The 17,672-nt window shown below is 31.7% G+C and overlaps 1 protein-coding gene across 2 annotated transcripts in view; it reads left to right on the forward strand.

Moving 5' to 3' along the window:
* LOC111045510 (neurobeachin-like protein 1) overlaps positions 1-17,672 on the forward strand; it is a 400,901-nt gene that overhangs the window by 349,113 nt on the left and 34,116 nt on the right. The window contains exons 3-7 of one of the 2 annotated variants that reach the window (XM_039432470.1): positions 116-133; positions 4,877-5,012; positions 7,173-7,359; positions 8,910-9,023; positions 9,573-9,725. In XM_039432470.1, coding sequence (XP_039288404.1) covers positions 116-133; positions 4,877-5,012; positions 7,173-7,359; positions 8,910-9,023; positions 9,573-9,725 — 608 coding nt within the window. The remainder of the gene's footprint in view (positions 1-115; positions 134-4,876; positions 5,013-7,172; positions 7,360-8,909; positions 9,024-9,572; positions 9,726-17,672) is intronic. The other variant, XM_039432471.1, reaches the window with a different exon arrangement.

The following is a 17,672-nucleotide window of genomic DNA, read 5'->3' on the forward strand; positions in this document are numbered from 1 at the left end:
ATGCTGAAAACATACGTCATAATAGTTAATAGGAGTAGGTAGTTAGTGACATTATTCTTGTTCAAATTTTATTCGATGTTTCTGAACGCTCGGTATCGCATCTCTTCTCAAGCAGCTAAAAAAGGTGGAGTGGGTATGTCTCAGTCTTCTCTATGTCGATTTCTCATTATTTTATCTCAGACGTCATACCATATTAAGTAGTACTCATGATATTATTTTTATTAGAGTTTGGCAAAAATGTAAGATTTCAAATTCTGGAATAATGTTTCTATTTTTCATTAAATTCTAGGCTGATTAAAAAGCCCTAGATATATTGAGAAATTGAGAATCATGAATAGACTGAGTATACAAATAAAGAGGAAAAAAGATTTTCAATTAAAATTATTGTTCCACTAATTTAATGATTCAAGAATAAATACTTTCACAATTCAAGACACAGTTCCAAGAATAAACTTATTCTTTTAATATATTTAGTTAATATTCATTCTACAGAAAAAAATATTTATAAGTATACTGGAGGCGAGCATAATTTTAGAAGAAAATAAGAGCATGTAATCTGACAATTTTTTCTACATATTTTTTAAATTAAAAAATATTATTTACAAAAAAAAATGATAATCATCATCTTAATCCTAATAATAATTGATTATCAGTCATCTTATTATTGTTTGTAAATCGTAATTTAATTCTAATAGGACGCATGTCAGTTGGTTTTTGATAAAGTAAGAATAAAATATACTTTTGTATATAATTTTACAATATCTAGATGTTTCCTTATTTGTAAAGTTTCTGTTTATATTGAGAAACAGACGGATGAAACACTATAGATGGTTGAATATTGTCAATTCCACTTTTTCAAATAATACAGTGATATTTATTCATTTAGCCTATTTATTTATTGGATGAATAATTACACTAGGTATTGGAATGAAAAAACAGGCGCTAGCCCAAAACTTTTTCTGTTCCTAAATCTCGTCAAATAAAATGTTCAAAGTAGGTTTAAGTTCACATGACAAAAAATCTCTACTTTAAAAATTAATAACTGGAATACACTATAAATAATTTTGAATCCGATAGAATGAAAAGTCAATTAATAAACTTTACAAACTTATGTATGTGATAAACACAAACTTTTGAACTATTCTGAAATATCGCTAATCTTGAAAAATTTCGATCCTAGAATTCAAACATCTCTACTATAATGGACAATAAATTACGATTTTCATGTGAGGATTAAAGAACTACCAATGTCATGTCAATTTTTATATTGGTTGTTGTTGCATCAATCCAGAGATAATAACAACAGAAGGCCTATTGTAGTGTTTCACTCGTCGTATCTAGATGTCGTTTGCATGTCTTTTTCTTGAGATGCTCAATTTTCATGAAATGCTGATTTTAGTTGTTCATCTTCTTGAGATCCATAATTGCCAAGCTCTTTGCCGCATCCACACTATTCAAAAATAGCTAAATGCTGGTTCTGCTGTCAACATATTGAGGATTCAGCTGTATAGTCCTCTGATTGAAAAATATCCTTTCCAATAGCCATGGGAATCGCTATGAGGAAGGTATACAGAAGGCCTAAACGGTATATAAGAACATAATCAAGCAGAATATTCCTTTTCAATTACAATAAAAGCATGAACTCCTCCAAATGAGCATTCAAAATGTATCAGTATAAATATGTACAGTCGCGGACTGGAAAGAAAATCCTGGGTCGATTCACGCCACCCTTCCACAGTACACAGCACCAAGAAAATGCATAGCAATAACATTATTTGATCATTTGTATCCAGCTATTCGAGTCAACCAGGCAGCATGCCGTAATAATCAGGCTGTAGGTTATATTTATAATTATTAGAAATACAGCAGTCAGGTTCCTCCCACCCGCCCCCGCTCGCCACAACTAGAGATCTTCTTTCCAGTCCAATACTGTAGTAAAATGTCTTCGGTTTTCATTGTAAATTTATTAAATGTTTTGTGTACAATCATAAAAACTTGTAAGGAGCATGGAGTTTTGCAGTGTCAGATCATGACACTACATATGAGATAATTTATTGTTACTGTTGGTATTTCGCCATTTCCATATTATATCCTCTCATTTGAAGAATAAAATCAGTGCAAATCACTACTTGAATTTGATTTCAACTGTCTGCATGTATTAGCCTTGAAACATAACCGTCATCTTTAATGAATCGTCATATATAGTGAGTGGTCTGCGACCTTCACAAGGCCAACACAAGATTCTTCCTTGAAAATCAAGTGACCTTTTCCAGCACTGAAGCTTCTTGAAAATTATTCATGTTTCCATCCACACGGCTCTAATTGGATCGTTCTAAAAATATCGACTGAAAATATTCAGGCTGCTTCTAGATGCTTAATATGATGGCACATGAGAAAGTACCTAGAATTTTCTTGGATCTAATGGATTTGAATTTTTTTCATGTTGAACAATATGAAGTTCAATCAACATAAATTCTAATCATCAGGCTACGGATGTGGCCTTCAAAATAAAACTTTGTTATCACCAATTATGTAATAATAATTACTGATAATATATTGGAAAAGGTGACTAATTCAGAAGTTATTACTGCTTAATCTTGATATTAACAATTACTCTGTAATCTATATGCGTGAATTAAGCAGACGGAACTCTGTTTAGTAGATAGGCCTACTTGTTTTCCATCCAAATGCTCATCATAATTATTTATATGATGAATTAATAATACAACATGATTATTTATTTTTTTTAATTTATTAATAAATAATATCCTACTAATATAATAAATGTCATACATAATTATGTTGTATTCATCATGTAAATTAAAGTCGATATTCTTGAATTAATTTTTTTATGTTGTGAACTCTTCTGCCTTCTTATCACAGTAATCACATGACGTATTTCTGAAAAGGAACATGATCCTGCATGTATTATTTACCTAATAAGAATACTCCTCATAGTAGTATTTATATTTTTAGCAGGCTATAGCTTTATGTAGTAGTAGTAGCTGAACGGTAGTTGTGGTAGTATATATAATTATGATAAATACAAGTAAATAAGTGGTATTTTAGTAATAAAATAAGTTTCGGTTTCAATTGTTTCACTCAAATATTCAAATTGAATCAAATCTTTCAAAATCGTTTGAGCCATTCTGAAAAGTGCAAACACATAATTTCATGACGGAATACTTTCACCGATATCTCTTTCTATTACCTACTAAACCTAATATCTATTTCTGTTACGATATTTCTCGTATTACTATGTGCGTCTTTACCGGAGAACATAAATATCACCTTATTGGTCTACTTCTTTTCATTCCATACCAGACAAAGTTGTAAAATGATAGAGAAATAATGCTATCAACAAAAATCGGTTTGTGTGCTGCGGGCCATGGGCTGCATAGTCACATATTATATCATAGAAATGAAAAATAAGAATAATGGCCGAAACATTTCGTAAGTAAACAATTAAAAAAATGCTACTTGGATTTTTATTTTTATTTCTATTCAAGAGTAGCCCTAAGGGAAAATACAATTTGATGGCGGATCACAAATAAATCATCATATTTGATCACCTGATTAGTCCAGTCAATATAGACATAAAAAAGGGGGTGTGCTTACAATTTATATTGTAGTTCTAATTTTTTATTATACAGTATTATTTGGGTACATCAGAGAAGTCCAGAATCAATTTCTTCATGCAAAATTTCCTTGTGAATTGAAATATGGGCAGGTACACTCAACAATAAATTTTCCATTTTTAGACCGAATTTGACTTATGATGCATGATTTTGGACCGCCTTGACGAGCCGAGAATAATGAAGTGTAGTACGATGAAATCTGAGTATTGTGTCAAAAGTTATAAGTGTTTGAAATTTTTATCCTGATCCTTGAGGTGTCCTTGAGCGCGCCTCCCAACTAGGAAATACTGAAATAAAGTGCATCTAACGGGTGATTCTCATAGAACATAATCTCATGAACTTATGTCATTGTGCGGAATATCAATGTGAGGACAATGTATAGTCCAATAGATATTACTTTTAACATGAAGAGGGGAAACCAGTTTCTCCTTCCACAGTTTATAGGAGAGGAGTAAGCAGGCTGCGCACAATTGAATATTGACACAAAAGTACGGTATGGAGAAAGTTGTTAGGTAGTGGGAGTAATTAGTGAAGGAAAGATTATCGGGGCTGTCTGTCTTCGAGTGAGAGCTATGTTAAAAGTAATATCTCTCAGAGTATAGTTGGTGATGATGGTTGAAGCTGAAAATAAGGTGTTTTTCACAATACAAGGAGCATTGTTGTCGGTGTACCTGGAAATCTATATGAGATAGAGCACTCTACATGATCACAGATTGTAGAGCACAAAAATACGCCCAGAGGGATTCTGAATTATACATATAAATGGTAAATAATCGGAAGATACTGTTGATCAAAAACTAAAATTCATCAAAATTTATGTTTTCTTCAAATTTCAATCATTTTTGAAAAATCATAGCTCAGTACTAATTGGTGATAGAGAGTTTCGAATAATCTCTTATTTTATTCAGAATTTCATAATCTGAAAAAAAGGCGGGAGCAAATTTTTCTGTCCGATTACGATATTTGGCAGACATAGCTGTAAACTAGAAAATAAGCCGAAAATACGAGTTGTTTGGGCCACCCTGTATCTAGCACAAGGAAATTTTCATGAAGAAATTGATTCTGGGCTTCTCTTATGTACCCAAAAAATATATTAAAAAATCAGAATTACAATATAAATTGAATGCACCAATGTATGTATATAGTGACTGGACTAAATAATATACATACTGAGATGCATCTTGCATCTTATATAATACTAATTTGATTGTTTTTTTGTTTTTTTTTTTTTTGAATAGGATGGATGAGTCGTATGAGATCGGATGAAGTGCCTCTGTCTTCACTGAACCTGGCATCAGCCGCTGTTCGAGGCAGCGAGGCTGAAGAGACTGATCACATTCCTGAAGAAGACCTCTGCAATCCAGAAGATGTCAAGTATGCCTTCACCTATGTATCTTATTCATAACAAATTCTATAGACTGTATAACTGTAAAAAGTATTATTGTATAAAAAAGTAAATACTGTACTTCAATAAGTATTTGGAATTGTTAAAGCCTATATACTTTTCGTGATAATTTAAAAATATCATTGCTGTGGTTGTGGACATTATAATTATATTAAAATTTGCATTTAATTAGTATGATTTTTATGTGTTCTCGAGGGAAAACATGATGGAGTTTTGATTCATTGAGCTGAACAAACCTATTGCTAACCTATAATAATTTATTATCTATCACTAGTGTCGCTAGATTTGAGTCTGTGAGAGAATCTCTCAAAACTCTAGGGCCAGTTTGCACAACAGCCGGTTGAATTTTAACCGTGATTAATTTCACGAGAACCAATCAGAGAAGGTGTTTTGAAAAGACGGCTTCTCTGATTGGTTCACGTGGAATTAATCACAGTTAAAATCTAACGGGCTGTTATGCAACCGTCACTAGATGTTCTTATTTCCCTCATCATAGATATGATTTATGACTAGATGGATCTGAAGCTTTGTAACCTGGTTGATAGTTTTGTTCATTAAAAAGCTTATAAGCTCCGAAGCTTATAGTCTGAATCTTCTTCTATAAGCCTTATACAGAGTGTTTCAGAAGTAGTGTCGAACATTTTAAGGTACTGTTCCTGGATAAAGGAGACTACAAATGTTGTATTTGAAGTGTACAAAACTCAGTGGCTATCCTTAAAGCTGCCATTTTGTTTTTCACTTTCAAAAGTTTTCTAAATTTTCAAAATGGCGGCCATTTTAAAATTTTGATGGCAAATTTCACGAAAACCGTTTACTTTGAAGAAAATTTACAAGAGACAAAAAAGTTTGCAAACTCTATCAACGATACCTTATTTATTAAGAATAAATAAGAAATAACAAAAATATTCAAATAATAACAGAGGAATTGATTCTTCTCGTACTGCATGCACGACTACTTTTCACCATTTAAACATGAATATTAAATTTTTAATTCCAATTGTATTTTAGATGGAGCTTTGAAACTTGGCTGAAACTTGACTCCATATTATGGCCATACAGCATGCAGAATGAAAATAATTAATTTCTCCGTTATTCTTTGACCAATCTTAATAAAAATGTATCCTTGAAATCTTAATACAATTTGCTAATTTTTTTGTCTCTTGTAAATTTTCAGTAAAGTGATTGGTTTTCGTGAAATTTGCCATCAAAAATTTGAGATGGCCGCCATTTTGAAAATTTATATAGAACCTTTTTTATTTATTTAAATTTAATTTAATTTTTTAGATTTGACATAGCATAAATATTCATGCCAAATTTCAGATACAACATTTCGTTCTCAAGATAAAAATTCCTGAGTGAAAAAACAGAATGGTAGCTATAAGGATAACCACTGAGTTTTGGACACTTAAAATACGACATTTGTAGTCTCCTATCATCCAGAAACAATTCCCTAAAATGTTCGACACTACTTCTGAAACACTCTGTATAAGAAGCTTAGCTTGCTAGTATGAGTATACTGGTTCATTCGTTGTTTTGCTCACAGATGTTTCTTCGCCGTATCAATCCTGTTCCACTAAACAGATTGTACCACGAAAGGTGTAATAGCCCAAGTCAAAGACATTAAATTTGCAACAAAAAATGTTCAGTATATTTTCTTCTATCGACCTTAGTTTTCGAGGTTTATAATATATATATATATATATATATTATATATATATATATATATATATATTCGATATTTTTGAAAAACTTGAATAACTAGAATTCTGAAATTCAATTTTAAGGATATGGTTGGAAAGAGGAAGAAATTTCGAATAAGATCCATATAATTCTATCCTTTGACGTTTTTGAACTTTTAATGAGCGTTCAAACTGTTTGAAGTTTGGTTAAACTCGACGAAGGTACTTTTTTCAAATTTGAGCACTCCTACAAAGTTCAAAAACGTAATTTACGCTTTCCTAAAATATCGAATAGGCCTACATCGAAAACCAAGGTCGATATAAGAAAATGTTACTAGACATTTTTTGTTGCAAATTGCATGTAAAATCAATAGTCTTCGACTATTACACCTTTGGTGTGACACCCAGTATAGATTTGTGTATGAACTGATTTGAAATTGTTAACAACAGAAGTGACGGGGCGGGGGAAAATGACGGCGTTGCTGGAGCGAGTCGAGAGAAGATAATTGTGTCGCAGGAGTGTGACCTGGTGGTGCTGATGACAGCTGTCAAGGGCCGGCTCGACATTTCCACCACTCACGTCTACTTCTACGATCTCAGTCCCGTTAAAGAAGAGGTTGAGCGGCATGACTTCAAGGTAGGCTCACTCTTTCAACAGATATATTTGCATTCATGTGCAAAAGGCACTGTTTGATAAAACAAAATATTTACTATTTTGTCAATGGGGTATTTTCGCCTACAGTAGTGAGAGAGGATAAAGGGTGTTGAATAAATTATTTCTCTACACATAAATTCAGAAAAAAGCTTCTCATATATCTTCCAACCTTTACTCTGTCGCAGATACAAGGTTCTGTGCTCCCTCTATTCTCTATTATGTTAGGCTAACCGAGTGATGTTCGTCAGAGAGAGAGAGATTGATTGATTGATTGATTATATGCCTTTATTAGGGCGGAGTTAGGACTCCTGGTCCTCTCTACCACACAACCCTTTACAATAGAAGAAAAATTCACATAATAAAACGGAAAAAAAGATTACATATTATGTAATAAGATTACATAAGATTAACATAAGTAAATAAAACTCTTAATCAAAATACAATTACAGATAATAAAAGAAAATTTTAAACTTAATTAATTAATAGAGAGAGAGAGAGAGAGAGAAGAGAGAGAGAGAGAGAGAGAGAGAGAGAGAGAGAAGAGAGAGAGAGAGAGAGAGAGAGAGAGAGAGAGAGAGAGAGAGAGAGAGAGAGAGAGAGAGAGAGAGAAGAGAGAGAGAGAGAGAGAGAGGAGAGAGAGAGAGAGAGAGAGAGAGAGAGAGAGAGAGCGAGAGAGAGAGAGAGAGAGAGAGAGAGAGAGAGGGACAAATAATGTGACAAGCAGTAAAGACGTCACTACGTACATAGTGTACGTGTGTATAGGAGCCATGTATCACTCTCATTTGACCGCGGGGCGGAGTTGGTGTATGTCCAATCAATACAAGAAGGGAAGTATTCAAGTAGTTGTGTTACTGTTCTGTTGATGAAGTAGGCTTTTTTGGTCTAGTGCAGGTGCAGTGGTCGGGGGCACACGGAGCACAGCTTTACATCTCTACATATCCACACAGCGCGGATCACTGTGTGTAGAATCTGTAAGCAGATTTCCTTTCCCACGACAAATAAAAAGGTAGAAGTTGGATGGTCGGGAAAGTGTAGTTTGAAACAGTGGGCTACTGGAATTGATGAAATTTTACAGTGGGAACGGCCGATCAAAGCTTTCTCTCTTTTAAGCTGTCCCTTTACAAAATTTGCATTAATCCAAGGATGATCAGTAATTTTATTCTAATATGAATTTTAAAAGGGAATAATGAAATGAATGTTTAGTATGCTCGGCGCTGCCTCAAAGTCTGGCTTACCTAACACGAGTTGTGGCAGGTAACTTATGGAATGTGCTTACTGTTCAGTTATAAGACTTTTTATGATTTTATGGCAAGGAAATTCAAGTGAAATTATAAAAACGTATTTCACAATGTAGTTTAATAAATATATTACCTATTAAAAATGGAATGGTTAAATGATAGAGGTTATTCAAATAAGGTTAAATGCATAATTTCAAGTGGTTAATAATGTTATATTTTAATTTAAATCATTTCATTATTGTGCAGTATATCTTCAATGTATTACCTTGTAAATGAATATTAATTTTGTTTCAGTGGCCGTTATCCAGATTGAGAGAAATTTATTTGCGTCGATATAACCTTCGAAGGAGTGCCCTCGAATTCTTCCTTATCGATCAGACTAACTACTTTCTCAATTTCACCACAAAGGTAATAGATGTATTTCACGGTAATTCACAAAGAAATTATTATTGAAACTATGAACTGAACTACATGTACTAGCAAAATTGTGAAGTGTTTAGCCAAAACCTCAGCTTTACCGAAGATTTTTGTCAATATTGCAAAAATTAGAATATTGAAATGTAACCTTGTAGAAACCTACCGGTACTGTGTAGAAATTAAATGTTTAATATCTGTAATCCATATCAAGAGTACGGTAATTTATTTGGAATACAATATCCAAAGAAGTGTCCTTGTAACGATTACAGATTTGAAGCAATTATTTATCTAAAATTGTGCATAATGAAGTATATGTGGATAATTAACTCATTTCAAGTCAATATAATATTCAAACTGGATGGACACGTCATCGGTCCCAGGTGCCTAAAAGCAGGCGTTACTTCATGTCAGAGACCCTGAGTTTGATCATGTGCGACCTGAAAACTCTCAACTCAGCCAGGTCATTTATCTATTCAATTCAGTAACAAAACTTGAAAATTCAAAATTTTGTTTGAAAAATTGAAACTTTTTTGTGAACAGACGAGAAACCGCGTAGTGAGTAGATTGCTGAGCGTCCGTCCCCCCAACCTGCTCTACACGAGAACATGCTCTCCAGCCGACCTACTACGCTCGTCCGGCCTCACACACAAGTGGGTCAATCTTGAGATCTCCAATTTCGATTATTTAATGCAAGTAAGTAGTTTGCCAGGTCCAACACTCCATATCGAGATATGCGATATGATCAAAATAATGGTTAGATAATTTTATATTGAATGATATTGAATGATATACCTAATGAACATATTTTCGGCGGGTTGCTGTCCATCTGGCCCTACCCTCACTTATACAAAATGATATTATGCACAATTTGCAATACCTCCTTATAAATAAATAACCCGTTTATTGCTTCCTTAAACAATTACAAAAATTTTAAATCAAAAGCTATATACAATTCAAAAGGCAATAATCAGCAGATGCTGGGGTATAGTTATCCTTTTTCCATAGAAGGATAAAGTGTTGTACGAGTGCGTTTTGTAAAGTTTTCTTCCATCTCCTTCATTTCAATCCTTGTAGAGCCAGACTTGTGTGAATAAGTTTTTCATTCTTCTCTCTCATTTATCTACACACTTCATTATAACATGTATTACTTTGATTATTTTTGGTTTGATAGTATAGCCTATAATTATATAGATACATTTTTTTTCTCCACTGTTTAATAACAGTTCAATTTTTTTTTTCAAGGAAATATCAATGCAAGTTTTATTCTCTTTTCTATCTACTAATTTGCTGAAAATGTATTTACTTTGTTTTTCTGTTTTAATTTTCATTCTGCTGGTATTGATTGAGTGATGGAATCTGTTATTGCTTGTTGTTAATGCTGCAGTAATTATTTTCTAGTTTTTTATTGTAGTTTAATATTCTTCATTTCATTATAATTAGTATTAATTATAATTAATATTTTATTGTAATCTCATTACCTATTTAATTCTAAGTTCTTAGAATATTTATCTTTAGTTTTTACATTCTATTATTTTTGTGATGTTATGTTTTGTTGTAATGTGCAATGGGTCTTACTAGACCTAGCACTCAATAAAAAATCAATCAATCAAAAAAAAATCTCATTCCTTCCTTTCTCTTGCTACTCTCTACCAGTCGCTCCGCCGCATACTCTCCTGAATTCTTCGTCCCATCTGTATGGGGGCCTTCCTCTGCTTCTCCTCAGCGTGCGTGGGTGCCAGTCGAGTATTGTTTTGGTCCATCTTCCATCCGTTGTCCTTGCGATATGGCCTGCCCAATTCCATTTTCTCTCGATAATCATTCTACCTACATCTTCAATTCTTGTTTCATTTCTGATGCATATTTTGGTTATCCTATCTATTCTTTTCACTCCTATCATTATCCTTTCCATCGATCTCACACTTGTTCTGAGTTTCTTGATTATTTTTTTCATTGAGAAACGTTTTTCACGTTTCGCAGTGTCACCTGGTCATATGGGACATATATATGATTCATATATTTATCTCATATTGATCAGGATTTTAGAGTTTTATTTTACGAAAAGTTTAATGAATGGTGTTTCTGCCTTTGAACAGTTTTGTCATCGACAGAAAGATTGTTTATTTCACTTGTTATCAAAATTATTGTAGTTTCTCTTTTGTTTTTCATAACAAACGTGCTCGGCTTGTGCGACTGATAAAAATATGTATTTGAAATGGCTTCATGTTTGGCATTGACTGAGTTATATATTAATACCCAAAATTTTTACTAGTCGGTGTGTGAGCTCGTTCGTTAGGACTGAGAGTAAAAGTCCGGCTGTTCTGGTGAGGGGGATAGATTTTGTTCTTGTTTTATAATACAGTTTTCCTGTCACAGTTCGGGCAGTTTAAAGAGAATTGTATTATTGAATAGGAAGGGATCTGAACCCACTTCATTAGATCAGTTTTTTTTATTTTCCATTAATAATTAACGTCGCGATTAACCAGTGGATTAAAAATTGGGGGCCATTATCATAAAAGGTAGGTGACTACTGAGTCATTGTTTTAATTTTTCCATAACCACAACAAATTTAATCTTCACTAGCAGCCAAGCGAGTAGCCCTTGAAATATTTATCTATTTATTGTTATTTCATAATTTCTAATTATAATTCTAATTTTGTACTAATAATTTATTGTTTTGTTTTAATTATCAAAACTTGTACGATCATTTCTTGTTTTTCATTTTCCCACCCTTACATACTCGGTGTAGCCACATATAGTTTACATATTTGGTGGAGGTTTATCCTGCCGCCACATATCGTGTTTACATATTTGGTGGAGGTTATCCTGCCGTCCATATATAGTTTACATAATTGGTGGAGGGTATTTTCCCACCCTTACATAATTGGTGGAGGCTCAAAGGGTTTTTAATCCAGCTTTTAAAATTTGGACTTTTCCGGTTACCTCATTGAAGATTCAATTTTTGTGGTTGCATTTTTCATTATTAAATAATTATATGTTTTTATTTCAGTGAAATTATGGGTGAAGTAGTTGAGTTTAAACCTTACGGGACTCTAGAAACAGTTAGTAGGATGAATTTCGAGGATTTATTGAATTTGTGGAACAATAATTGATTACTAATAATGGATTTTAACGGATGGAGAATGATGATTATAATTGAACAGATTAATTTTGAGATTCACGATATTGGAAGATTTACGATTATTATTGATTTTGAATTGCAAAAGCTATGACAATTGAAGATTTTGTACGATTGCAAGATTTATTATCAATTCTTATTAGAAAGAATTAGATATTTATGATGAATGAGAAATTAATGATTATTGAGATATGATTGAATAGGATAAATTTATTATTATTGGAGAGATATCGATATTTGAGATATGGAGAATTATGATTATTGAAACCAGATTAATTGGAAATTTATTATTTATTATTGAATAGAATTGGATTGGAACAGATTAACAATGGAAAAACTTAGACCGTTACTATTACCGAAATTTTTTGATGGAAAAGATGAAGAATTTGACATTGATGATTTTTTCAACTATTTTGAAAAGGTTGCCTTAGCGAACGGTTGGGATGAAAAAGATAATTTATTATACTTGCGGTTTTGTTTGAAAGGAAGTGCTGAGAAATATTTTGACGTTATTGAGAATGATTTGACTCGACAGGACAAATTTGAATATATGCCAGTGAAAGAAAAATTGGTTAATTTCTATCGATCTCCTCTCAAATTGTGGAAACTAGAAAAGGAATTAGATACTTGTAGCATGGAATTTGAAGAAGATGGTAGAGATTTTGTAGCACGAGTCTTATCCCTATGTAGAAAAGTAGATTCGAATATGCATGAATCTCGGATTATCAGGATAATTTTAAGAGGTTTGTCTTCAAATATATTTGAAAGAATTATAATGTTATCAAATAGTACTATTGTAGAATTGTATAAAAATATTGAGAAATATGAATTATCATGTCAGTATTTGAATGAGTGGAAATTTGGACAGGTGCAAGTAATTAATGATATTATGGAACCCGAATTTGAAGAACTATTGGAAATCGGAAATGAGTTTGAAAATGAGAATTGTTTAGATAATGCTATTATCTCTGATGATTTTGACTCTTGTAATTATTATGTTTCAAATGAAGTGGATGTATATTATCATGTTAGTAACTTTGAGATTGAAAATGGGTTGGATGAAGTTCTTATTTGTAATGATTGTGATTTGAATGAGGAAGATATAATTTACAAAGAGGATAAAGATAGGGAAATGATTAAGGAAGAGTTATCAGATTTATATTTATCGGAAAGTGATTTGGATTTCTCTTTTACGATTGATAACAGGCCGTTTGAACATTTTGTGAACTCTGGTATGCGTAATGATTGTGAATCTAGAGGAGTCAAGATGCATCAGAATGTTAGTCTCGTGAATAATAGGACTAATAGAAAAAGAAGACGTAAGAAATGTAAAGTTTGTGGTAAACATAATCATTTTACGCGGAATTGTTTTTACAACGTTAATTATGCTTATCGGGTTTATAAAAAGATGCATAGAATTTGTGAAAAAGAAGGCTATGATATTAGAGTGTGTTCTTTTGACGGCAGAAAGTTTTCGGAAAATGCTAGACGTAAGAAAGCATATTTTACTGATAGGACACAGGAGTTTAGTACTAGGCATATTGATGAAAATGTTTTAGACGGCGGTCCATCAAATATTGATAATTCAAGGAATGAATTAGGAGGTTGTATAGTCACTGAATCAGGTTCTACTTTGGAAGGTGTTAGGCACAATGGGATATATGTTAGAAGAAACTATTCTAATAATGATGATAAGAAATATTCAATCTCCCATAAACACGAGATTGATCTTGTAGATATTAAAATTAATTATAGCCAGAAATGTGGATCAGCAAATAATGGTTTTGAACGAAATATTACTGACTCATGTTCAGAGTTGAAAAGTGATGTAGATAATAAAAGTTTTGTTAACAAGATGAATGAATCAATATTGATAAACAAGAACCAGGCCATGGAAATAGTATATTAAACCGATTACAGAAAAAATGTGAATCAGCGATTTGTGTGAACAGTGAAGGTGAAAATACAGAGTCAGATTTGAATTATTGTAATTATCCGAAAGATATGAAGAATAATAAAATTGAAACTGATGGAATTATTATTAATGAGAGTTCGGTAGAGAAATATGATGACATAATTTTGAATAGTTTGGAAAGCGTGTCCCAGTTAAGCGTTAATAGCGATGAAATATTTATTGAAACAATAATTCTGGAGAGGTTTGAAAAACGAACTCAGACTCAGCAGACTCAGCGAAAGTATTACATGAGACAATATTGCTAGTAGAACGAGGCCTTTTAGCTGATTTGCAGTTGTCATTCAATGAAGAACGCTGAACTGTTTGGGACTAATACATCATTCGATGTCAGATAAATTGAAAATAATCATTGTCCGATATTGAGAACGATTTTTTTTGAATTCTCTTTTGTCATTACGAGCGAAGAAATAACTTCTCTACAGAATCAACTTAGAGATGATGCGCAAGAATCCGCTAACATGATTACTAGTATAAATATAGGATTATTGCAAAAACAGGATCCGTTTTTGAAAAAGATATATGACGCTTTGTTGGATTTAGAGTCAGCGGAGAGAACTATTGCACGAAAAGCTAGAAATTATGTTTTAAGAGATGACAGCAAGGTGTGGAAAAGTGAAAAATTTTTATTTCAATCATTATATCATAATAATGTCGTCTGTAATCTAGATATTGAGTTTTTTTTTTTTCGTTGGGATGATAGTCATGTGACAGGTGAATTCAATTTTGGGATTTTATGATTTTTTTTCACTGAGCTTGTAGGTAGTAATAATTTCAATCGTTTATGTCCAATAAAATTTTTCGTTTAAGGCAGTAGTTTTCGAGTTAGGTATTTTCAATAATTTTCAAAAATTTTCTCTTTGGGGTTTTGTGATTTTTTTTCTTCATATAAAGTTTTGTTTTAGTATTTTGAAACATATTCTGGAAATTCAATGTAATTCACCAAACGAATCTGTTGTGAAGGAAGTTTTTCAAACGACGATTTTGATAGCGTTCGATATTGATTGACTTCTACTAAATTTTTGCTCTACTGGCTGCCAAGAGGTGAAATTAACGAAAAATTCAGAAATCTCCAGTTCATGGAAAACAATTTTGTGATTTTTCGATTTTTTTTCGGGAATCTTATTTTTTAGGATGAGTACGTTCAACTTTGTTCTGTGAAAAAGTTTGTTTAGAGCAAAGGGTTTTGAGGTTTTTCATTTTATAGTTTTTGTTGGTGACCTTGTATAGTAGCAAAAAATTTTTTTTTTTTTGAATTTAAAGATGAATTTTAGGTCATTCGCTTGCATTTCTAAAATGGGATAGGATATGTGAAGTAGATATTTTTGAGATATTTGAGGGTTCGTGAGTTATTTCAATAGGTAGTAAATTTTCGGCTACAGTCAGACACGGATTTTGAATTTCGCGCGTTTCTGCTGAATGGTTATCTACTGATTTTGAATTTCGCGCGTTTTTGCTAAATGGTTATCTGCTATTTTTCTATGGTTTATGTTGGGATTTCATTTTGGTTTCATGATATTTGATGGATAGTTGTATTCTACATATATTGGATTTTGGTTTTCAGTTATAAGTGATATTCGTTTATTCCGATGAGTTCTTTTTTTTACGATTTATGATGATTACAAGGTATGCGGCGTATCTTGATTGTTAGTCTAGAAATTTCAGACAAATTCGGAAAAAGTCGATTTTCGAAAAAAATTTTATTGCAGTTTCATATTTTCTTAGCATAGATTTTAGCATTGCGATAATTATAATTTTGTTTAGGGCAAAGGGTTCTGAGATATTTCACTTTAGAATTTTGGCCCTTTGGATTTTATATTTCATTATATTAAGGTTATGAATAAGTTTTATTGAAATATTTTCAAGGGTTATTAAAGGTAGATATTTTGTTGATAGAATTCATGAATTAAATATTTGAATTTGTTGTCATAAGGTGTTGATAATTAAGGTTTAATGGTGATAGTCATTTTTTTAAGTCGTATTTTTTTGAAGTTATGCGCTATATTAAAGTCCCTAAGAGAATTTTTGTAAATATTATTCGTAATTATTTATCATTTCATCATTGTTTATCAGAATTGATTATAATATTTATGGATTTATCATCCAGTGGTTGAATAATAGGATTATATTTTATTTATTTGATCTGTTTTCGATGGGGTCTTTGATTTAAGCCTATAATTATAAGTCCTCGTAAAATTTTATTAAAGTATTATTACTGATTATTGTTGCTGGAGGTGAAGTCCATATTTTTCAATGGTAATATAGACCAAACTTATTGTTCATGGGTTATAGGGGAATTTTTTAGCTATGGATAGCAGAGTTTCAGTTTTATACGTTTATATCTTTGGATTGTATTTCGTTTTATAATTTTTTCTCAGTATAAAGTAATGATTACTATATTCTTGATTATATTTCATGATAATATTTGAGTTTCATTGTGTCATGGTTCTAATATTAATGGTTTTGAGTAGGAAAAGTTTTTCTTTTGGCACAATAGGTTGAGTTTTTATTTTCAGAAGTGATTTTTGGAAATCATTGTAGAACCATGTTTTACGATATAGAATCAGTTATTATAGAAGAGGGTTTATTATTCCATGGTTACATATTTATAATTTTAGGGTACAGTTACCTATGAAAATTGGTATTTGGCTGGGTTTTACATTTAATTTCACCAGTTGCATTATTGATTTTGTATTGATTTTACAGTTATGACTAACCATGTTATATTTCATAGTCATTATAATTATATCTCAGTTATTTCAAATTATGGTTATTCCAGGAAAATGAACAGGAAATATGGTTGATGGATAGTTTACCATTTTATGATAACCAAATGGTCATGTTTCATTCACATAATTACATATTCTGATTACATGTTACATTTTTGTAATATAACATTATCACTGATATAACTTTCTTTTTTTTCTCGATAAATCATGGTACGTTTTAATATTTGGTGCCACGAAAAAGTACAGTAATGTAATTCATTGTTTTGTTATTTTATTTTTGCGTTTGTACTGATGTGACCTACGTTAAGAAAGTGCAATTGTCACGTATTTTTGTTTAGTTGTCAATCTTGTTATTCATATCCAGGGCAAGGTCGTTCATTGAGTGACAAACGTTATGATACTTTTAAACGTTCACTAATAGAAATTCATAATGAAGCTGTTATAAGACAATTATATTTTTGATGGATGAATATTTTATTCACTTTTATTTTGACTTGAATTTCTTTCTCAATAAAAATATAACTAGAGTATAAGTTTCTTATATTCTGATGATTTATTGTATGATTGTGATTTTGTTTTCATATGACTCATATATTGTTCTGATTTCAGAATTGTTCCAGTATATATATATATAGGCCTATGCACTTCTAATAAATTGTATCATTTCTAGGTTTCTGATTAATAATATATGCTAACCAGCCAGTCCAGTTGTTAATTGTAATATTCACGTCGAGTTTGTTAATATTATTGTAAACGTTTCTCTTGATTTTTTTTTATTACGATTCATTTGCGGTTGCTTCAAG

The sequence above is a fragment of the Nilaparvata lugens genome, chromosome 7 (genome assembly GCF_014356525.2).
Source record: "Nilaparvata lugens isolate BPH chromosome 7, ASM1435652v1, whole genome shotgun sequence".
NCBI classification, from domain to species: domain Eukaryota; kingdom Metazoa; phylum Arthropoda; class Insecta; order Hemiptera; family Delphacidae; genus Nilaparvata; species Nilaparvata lugens.